The 9,382-nt window shown below is 43.1% G+C and overlaps 1 protein-coding gene across 1 annotated transcript in view; it reads right to left on the minus strand.

Annotated features, from left to right (window-relative positions):
* LOC135477769 (peroxidasin-like) overlaps positions 1–4,049 on the minus strand; it is a 45,879-nt gene extending 41,830 nt beyond the window's left edge. The window contains exon 1 of the mRNA XM_064757972.1: positions 3,961–4,049. Within this exon, the coding sequence (XP_064614042.1) occupies positions 3,961–4,049 (89 nt within the window). The remainder of the gene's footprint in view (positions 1–3,960) is intronic.
* Between the last annotated feature and the right edge of the window lie 5,333 nt (positions 4,050–9,382).

Consider the following 9,382-nt stretch of genomic DNA (forward strand, 5'->3'; position numbering starts at 1 on the left):
ATGTAATAACCAAGCATTGTTTCACACCATCAAGCTCGGGCTTAAGCGGAGTTAGACGCAACTTTGATATATATCTACGTAGATTCTGAACGCTCTGTCCATATGTACAAAGAAGAGTGTTGTATTCACTTTTAAGATCTCAGAATCCTACAATACATGTACGTGTGCTTCGGGTTTTACAATCTATGACGTTGTAATGATGCTGTATGACCCGAGTTTGGTTTTATCCCGGGTCTCTTAACTTCAAGCTGTATGGCAAGATATGAATAATGGAGAATCTTTCTATCCCAATAATACGGGTATTTTATGATTTCACCAATAAAACAAATTACTATCCAGTGATAGTGAAATACTATTAAGTAATATACTAGTCTGATAGCAAATGTGATGGGGCCATCGAACAATGTCGATTGACACCATAAAATTTGTTGTACTCAACGGAGCCGCATTCAGCTAACTCAATAGCTACCGGCCTGTTTGTAGCATGGTGAAACCTTACCGACACAAGCATAAGCATATGCTCTACAAATCATATTGTTAGCTTCATTTATGCAATTTGGGCTATACATAGAGACTGATAACCATTCTCTTCAGAAAGATTCAGACACGGTTAATCGAGAATTCGTTTCATTGCAGAAAACTGTCACGCCGACGTGATACTCATACAGTAGACAGATATTTACTATACCAGCAACGGCTGTCCACAGTCATTAAACAGGGAAGATAATTTACTGATAATGTCTCAGCTATGCAATGGGTTAGGCCTGGTGAGCTCCTCTGAAAAAGAGGTAAATAAATTATAATGCTAAATTATGTGCATTGATTTCAAAATTATATATGATAATTTGCATTGTAAATAGGTAAGTGGGCTATAAAAACATAAACGGAACATCAGACGTTTGTTCATTGGTTTTGAACTCTCTTTGCTTTACTTTCTTTCACTTTCACGGTCGTCCGTTCTTGCATTGCGCCACTGTACGAAAAGACTAACCGAATATGTCAGCAACTGTTAAGAAAAAGTGGTGTTGACAGTAAAACAAAATAATTCTTAAAAGATATATTGCTTATGAGGATGAGATAAAAAGTGGAAACAAAAACATCTGTTGGCGTGTTGCAAATCTTTATAGAAGACAAATAATTTCAATTATTTTGGCTGTTTTGGTTTTAAAAAGGTAAAGTATCATCATGTATCATTTTATATGTTAAAATCAACGACAAATTCGTCATGTATAAAGTTTTCCTTTAAATTTATTTATTTATTTATTTGATTGGTGTTTTACGCCGTACTCAAGAATATTTCACCCATACGACGGCGGCCAGTATTATGGTGGGTGGAAACCCACGACCATCCGCAAGTTGCTGGCAGACCTTCCCACGTAAGGCCGGAGAGGAAGCCAGCATTAGCTGGACTCCTGGGTCATTACGCTGCGCAAGCGCGCTACCCAATTGAGCCACAAAGGCCCCTTTTACCTTTACAAGTTTTCAATGTAATATGAAAGACAACAGCATAGAGAGTAGCACCAGAACAGCAACAATGGAAAAGGTGGAAAGTGAGCATACATGCCTTGCGAAATCCAGTCGCTTACCAATTTACCTCCGTTAAGGTTTTATTTCAAATGACCAAAAAATGCTTAATTATAGCAACGCGTGCGCTCCGGTGCGCCATGGTTAAAGCAGAAAGAACAAAAATTGCGGTGATTTTGCAAAGTAAAACATACTGACATTTCTCATTATTGTGTTGTAGGTTCTCTATAAGTTGTCTGGCTGTTTGCATCTTTGTTCCCTTGGTAAGTTCTCGTAGTCCACGGCCTAGAAAATAATTAGAACAAAAACGAAGAACAATGAAACACCATAGCCTTTAAGTTTAAAATTAACCCGCGTGGCTTTTTTGGTAAGTGTGAATGATGGCTTCCCTGTATCCAACTTGATTGTCTATTTGACCGATGAGAAAATCTCGGATGAGTAGGATTCAAACTGTTATCCCCATAAAACAGTGGATTGGTTACCTTAACATACGCTGTTATTTAGCCGCTTGAGGGAAATTAGGCAGGTTTCACCAGTATTTAAAGAGAAAACAGGAATCAGAGGAAAAGATTGTAGTTTTCTCTGATTCAGGTCGTGGTGTCACAGAATAGGCGGTTCGATCCGTATGTACTTTCGCCGGGACATCCTCTGAATGTACCGATGTCTCACCTACGTCGGACTGGTGGGGTTTCGGAGATAGTCGCAAGGATCACAAATTCTGGCCAGCCTACACCTCGACTGCCTCCACCACCGATGACTCGCCGCCCGCCAAGCCGACCTGTAACGCAACGTCCACCAAAAGAACGCAGACCTACTTGGAATGCTGTTATTAGAGAGGCTAGAAAAAGAGTGGACGATGAAGACAATGCAATGAAACGGCGATTGGATGCAGGTGAGAGTTTAACAGAAGACTCAACCTCATGACGCCTTGTATTTTGAAAATCAAGCTTGCACTCAAGTGTGGCCACTGTTTTTAGTTTGTGCTGTTTTGGTGGGAACACTGTTCATTTACTTATTTGATTGGTGTTTTACACCGTTCTCAAGAATGTTTCACTTATACGATCACGGCTAGCATTATGGTGGGAGAAAATCAGAGCATCCGAAGACTGCTGTCAGATCGGAATACGTTTCAGGTTTTTGGTGAAAAAAAATGCCCAGTCCGTTTACCTATAAAGAAAGATTTTTAGTAGATAAGGTGTCTTTACATTTGAACCTGACCAGTCGAATGTGCGATTGTGCAATTTGAATTTGCAGCGCGACTCATATACAGGGCAGGATTAACTTTTCTTTAAACACCTATCTTATCAGCGTGCTTGGCGTTGTTAATATTTAAGAATATTTCATATAATACTCCGATATGTTGTATTTGTCTTTCATGTTTAATAACTTCTCATTTCAGCTCTTCTTTCGTTTGTTTGTATTTTTTTATTTAATTATTTGATAGGTGCTTTACGCCATGCTCAAACATTTGTCACTTATACGACGAGGGCCAGTATTGTGGTAGAAGAACCCTTTTCTTTTGTAGCAATGCAGATAGTGACTCCAGCGTCAGCTCTGTCTGTCGTCTTTATTGCTCATTTGTAGCTGAAAATGCAAGTGCTGGGCGATATCACAGACACGTTCTAACATTAGCGTAGAGAGTGACACCCACTTCCTCAGTGAGGAAATGTCAAATAAATAATGAATACTATGGCTTCAACTCGATCACAGGTGTGGACAAATATGCCCGGGACATTGACAATCCCGACCCTATGCTGTTCTCGGAGAGTCCGGAAAATGCCGACGCCTTTTCAAGGCAAAGCAGAATCATAAACTGGATTTCACGAATTATTAGGTAAGGGTTTAGCTTTTTATTTCAAAGGCATTTGTTTTGTATGTGAGAAATCGAACAAGGTTCGCCGGGAAAATCCCATACAAATGGGATAGAACGATATCAAATTTCGGAAAATTCAGATTAGCTTATTGGCGTTCCGAAGACGTTTTCCTAATTTGTGAAAAGAGCATTCTTGTGAGCATTGGCCGTGTAGCACTAAGGCGTGGAAAATCTCCTGTTGGTATTTTAACTTTGTTTCGCAACCTAACGGTCTGTTGTAGGCCAGGTTACTTAAGCCAGTATGACGCTAACGCGAGACTAAGCTACATGTTTCAAACGCAAAAATTCATTGTACTCGTCCCGACAAATTCCTTCATCACATACCAGGAAATTTTTTTAGCAACACCATAGCTACACTACAAATACAATCCGGGCTGTCGATTAGAATCATTATGAAACTCTACTATTTGTTTACAGAAAACGACATCCAAGATATACATTAGTTCAAGTGCTGTCCCACCGGGCCGCCCGTCAGCATGGTGTCAGCTGTCCGTTTAGACCCCCAGGGAATTGTGCTTCTAGACAGAGGTACAGAACTGTTGACGGGAGCTGTAATAACCTACGTAACCCGCTCTGGGGAGCGGCTTTCACTCCCTTTACCCGGACCCTGCCTGCTGTGTACGGTGAGGGACAGTTTTCTGTTTGTAACCATGTTTCGTGTAAAATTTTCACTGAAAGAACCACGATCAGGTTTCTTGCCTGGAAAATCACAAACCTCCTGGAACGCTAACCTGTTTCTCAGGGGCTTGTCAGCTTGTGGCGGAAACTGTTATTTAAGGTTTAATCATCTGGTAGAACTTAATGGTCAATGGCTAGGAGGTTGGCCGTGTGGGATGACCTGCTGGTTAATGTCTAGCCATATTGTGGCAGAGCCTGTTGGTTAAGGGCAAGTCGTGTTGAGGTACCATATCGTGGTCAAGTGCTAGTCATTTTGTGGCCAGGGTTAGACGTGTTGTGAGAGGACCTCTTAGTCAATGGCTATAATCGCCTTGTGGCAGAACCTTTTGGTCAAAGGCTATTCGTGTTGTTGGATAACCTCTCGGTCAGTGGCTTCTCGTGACAAAACCTCTTAGACAATGTTGAGTCCTCTTGTTGCAGCACTTCTTGGTCAATGGCGAGTCTTCTTGTGGCAGAACCTCTTGGTCAATGACGAGTCTTCTTGTGGCAGAACCTCTTGGTCAATGGCGAGTCTTCTTGTGGCAGAACCTCTGGGTCAATGGCGAGTGTTCTTGTGGCAGAACCTCTTGGTCAATGGCGAGTGTTCTTGTGGCAGAACCTCTTGGTCAATGGCTAGTCTTCTTGTGACAGAACATCTGGGTCAATGGCTAGTCTTCTTGTGGCAGAACCTCTTGGTCAATGGCTAGCCTTCTTGTGACAGAACCTCTGGGTCAATGGCGAGTCTTCTTGTGGCAGAACCTCTTGGTCAATGGCGAGTCTTCTTGTGGCAGAACCTCTTGGTCAATGGCGAGTCCTCTTGTGGCAGAACCTCTTGGTCAATGGCTAGTCTTCTTGTGACAGAACCTCTTTGTCAATGGCGAATCTTCTTGTGGCAGAACCTCTGGGTCAATGGCTAGTCTTCTTGTGACAAAACCTCTGGGTCAATGGCGAGTCTTCTTGTGGCGGAACCTCTTGGTCAATGGTGAGTCTTCTTGTGACAGAACCTCTGGGTCAATGGCGAGTCTTCTTGTGGCAGTAGTTCTTGGTCAATGGCGAGTCCTCTTGTGGCAGTAGTTCTTGGTCAATGGCGAGTCTTCTTGTGGCAGAACCTCTTGGTCAATTGCGAGTCTTCTTGTGGCAGAACCTCTTGGTCAATGGCGAGTCTTCATGTGGCAGAACCTCTTGGTCAATGGCGAGTCTTCTTGTGACAGAACCTCTTTGTCAATGGCGAATCTTCTTGTGGCAGAACCTCTTGGTCAATGGCGAGTCTTCTTGTGACAGAACCTCTTGGTCAATGGCGAGTCTTCCTGTGGCAGAACCTCTTGGTCAATGGCGAGTCTTCTTGTGGCAGTAGTTCTTGGTCAATGGCGAGTCCTCTTGTGGCAGTAGTTCTTGGTCAATGGCGAGTCTTCTTGTGGCGGAAACTCTTGGTCAATGGCGAGTCTTCTTGTGGAGGAACCTCTTGGTCAATGGCTAGTCTTCTTGTGACAAAACCTCTGGGTCAATGGCGAGCCTTCTTGTGGCAGAACCTCTTGGTCAATAGCGAGTCTTCTTGTGACAGAACCTCTGGGTCAATGGCTAGTCTTCTTGTGGCAGTAGGTCTTGGTCAATGGCGAGTCTTCTTGTGGCAGTAGTTCTTGGTCAATGGCAAGTCCTCATGTGGCAGAACCTCTTGGTCAATGGCGAGTCTTCTTGTGACAGAACCTCTGGGTCAATGGCTAGTCTTCTTGTGGCAGTAGTTCTTGGTCAATGGCGAGTCCTCTTCTGGCAGTAGTCCTTGGTCAATGGCGAGTCTTCTTGTGGCAGAACCTCTTGGTCAATGGCGAGTCTTCTTGTGACAGAACCTCTGGGTCAATGGCGAGTGTTCTTGTGGTGGAACCTCTTAATCAATGGTGAGTCTTCTTGTGGCGGAACGTCTTGGTCAATGGCAACTCTTCCTGTGGCAGAACCTCTGGGTCAATGGCGAGTCTTCTTGTGGCAGAACCTCTTGGTCAATGGCGAGTCTTTCTTGTGGCGGAACCCCTTGGTCAATGGCGAGTCTTTTTGTGTCAGAACCTCTTGGTCAATGGCGAGTCTTCCTGTGGCAGAACCTCTTGGTCAATGGCTAGTCCTCTTGTGGCAGTAGTTCTTGGTCAATGGCGAGTCTTCTCGCTGCAGAATCTCTTGGTCAATGGCGAGTCTTCTTGTGGCAGTAGTTCTTGGTCAATTGCGAGTCTTCTCGTTGCAGAACCTCTTGGTCAATGGCGAGTCCTCTTGTGGCAGAACCTCTTGGTCATTGGCGAGTCTTCTTGTGGCGGAACCTCTTGGTCAGTGGCAAGTCTTTCTTGTGGCGGAAACTTTTGGTCAATGGCGAGTCTTCTTGTGGCAGAACCTCTTGGTTAATGACGAATCTTCTTGTGGCAGAACCTCTTGGTCAATGACGAGTCTTCTTGTGGCAGAACCTCTTGGTCAATGGCGAGTCTTTCTGTGGCAGAACATCTGGGTCAATGGCTAGTCTTCTTGTGACAAAACCTCTGGGTCAATGGCGAGTGTTCTTGTGGCAGAACCTCTTGGTCAGTGGCGAGTATTCTTGTGGCAGAACCTCTTGGTCAATGGCGAGTCTTCTTGTGGCAGAACCTCTTGGTCAATGGCGAGTCTTCTTGTGGCAGAACCTCTTGGTCAGGGGCGAGTCTTCTTGTGGCAGAACATCTGGGTCAATGGCTAGTCTTCTTGTGACAAAACCTCTGGGTCAATGGCGAGTGTTCTTGTGGCAGAACCTCTTGGTCAATGGCGAGTATTCTTGTGGCAGAACCTCTTGGTCAATGGCGAGTCTTCTTGTGGCAGAACCTCTTGGTCAATGGCTAGTCTTCTTGTGGCAGAACTTCTTGGTCAATGGCGAGTCCTCTTGTGGCAGAACCTCTTGGTCAATAGGGAGTCTTCTTGTGGCAGAAGCTCTTGGTCAATGACGAGTCTTCTTGTGGCAGAACCTCTTGGTCAATGGCGAGTTTTCTTGTGGCAGAACGTCTTGGTCAATGGCAAGTATTTCTTGTGGCGGAACCTCTTGGTCAATGGCGAGTCTTCTTGTGGCGGAAACTCTTGGTCAATGGCGAGTCTTCTTGTGGCAGAACCTCTTGGTCAGGGGCGAGTCTTCTTGTGGCAGAACCTCTTGGTCAATGGCAAGTCCTCATGTGGCAGAACCTCTTGGTCAATGGCGAGTCTTCTTGTGGCAGAACCTCTTGGTCAATGGCGAGTCTTCTTGTTTCAGAATGTGCTGGTTAAGTTCCCTTGTGGAAGGAATTGGTTGTTAACATTTGGGCATTTGTTGGAAGAACACGTGTGTGAAGATCTAGTTCTCTTGTGGAATAACCAGCTGGTCAAGATCTAGTTCTCTTGTGGAAGAAGCGTTTTGGTGAAAGGCTAGCTATGTTGTGGAGGAATCTATTGCTTCCTGTCTACTCGTGTTGTTGCAGAACTTATTGCTCAAGGGTTAATTGTCTAGTCGAAGAACTTGTTGGTCAATGCCTAGTCGTGTTATGAGAGAATCTCTCGGGCAAAGCAAGGATTAGTCGTCTTGAATACGTAAACCTATTATATATGGTCTTTGAAGCATATTTTAATATCCATGTTCGTTTATAATATGTTAATTGATACTTAAATTACAAAGAGAACATCAACATGTTTCAGAACAACGGAATGGAGGTGATGACTTTCCTCGAAATCTCTCGGTTACTGGTGAACCGCTACCCAACCCCCGTGTCATCAGCACTCGGTTCCACGAGGGCGCCCCATTCGGCGATGACTCCATATACTCTATGCTGGTCACCATATATGGACAGTTTCTGGCCCATGACATTACGGACAGAGCTCCCAGCAAAGGTCTTGTGTTTTGCGCGGCTTCTAACTTCTGTCTATGCTTTTACTATTTTACATTCTTTTTTTCGCTTCTATTGTTTTCACGCCACTGTGACACTGCCTACGCAACGTGTCTAATTTTGACATATGCCGGCAAAATATATGTCCAAGCGTGCAATACCACGATTCGTCAACAGAAATCCGTAATAACGAGAAATGACGAAAGCAAATATCCCTTTTTTATTGTTAAAAATAACTAGTGATATTATTTATTGATCGTTTTGTGTCGATTCAGTTTTACGGCATTGTTCTAGAACGGAGAACATCCGTTATTGGATAACCTAAAACTTTAAGAGTTATCTCTGATAGTCGATGGTCAAAGACAATCATCCTTGTTTCCCATTTTCAGTAATATGTGTAAAGTCATATCAAAGTGTAGATCTATCAGTATTTTTGCTATTCGTATAATCTAGTATGTCACGTCAAAATGCCGAGTTGCGGCTGTTGCAGTTGCCATTCCGAACGTACAGGTTCTGCAGAGTCGACTCCATATTCGATTTATTTCACAGCATTGCTGGCGATCTTGTCATTAGATATTTGAAGGTTTTTGGCGTCTATCATAAAATATAGGTCTATGTTACACATACAATTTTTTTCTAGATCATATTTCAAAAATATTGCGATTTGCGAGTTTTAACTAACGATTGGTCCCTTTAATTGGGTTGAGTTTGGTTTTATTTTGAATATTTTCATTTCCATATTGAAAACCAGTCTCTGCCTCCAAACACGTTCTTGCCACATGGCTAAAACAATGCCGATGTGGCGCTAAGCCATAATCATTCATTCATTCATTCAATCATTCGGAACGTTAATGTTATGACAACACAACAATTTTAGTATATTTAGACCCGTGATGTTTAATAAATTGCAATTGAAATCACTGTCTTTTTTTACATTATTGTGATGAAGCCCATTTGCTCTTTTCAAAACTCTTCTAGCATGATATCTTTACACATTAATGGGAAAGACGTAATTGTCCGTTACTTTTGAATCCCAATCTGATCGGTTAGGGTCTGTAACGCTCGTCATTTTCAAACTGTATCTAATACCGCTTAACCTGGGGCTAGGGGCCGTAAAGGTAGCCATGCTCATTACATCAGCATGATGCTTCTATGAACAGTTACAATTTTAAAGCGCGACTAAGATACTTGTTTGATTGTTATTTGACCTGAAACTCATTCACGGACTACGAATTTGAACTTTAATATAGAATTCATGCATGGAATATTCATTGTCTGCCCGGCATCATTGAAAACTGATGACCGCTTCTCTCTTGTGTGTTACCGGCTTTATTTCTTATTTGTATAATTTCTTACATACCTTTGTCTTTGGGAGGTAGTGTTAAACGTTGTTTTGGAAATGGATCTTGCGATTATCGACTTGGAACGCCTTTTACGGACTACAAATGGTATATGAATGTCGGACCATTTGCCAGCT

Source organism: Liolophura sinensis, chromosome 11 (genome assembly GCF_032854445.1).
Source record: "Liolophura sinensis isolate JHLJ2023 chromosome 11, CUHK_Ljap_v2, whole genome shotgun sequence".
Classification (NCBI taxonomy): domain Eukaryota; kingdom Metazoa; phylum Mollusca; class Polyplacophora; order Chitonida; family Chitonidae; genus Liolophura; species Liolophura sinensis.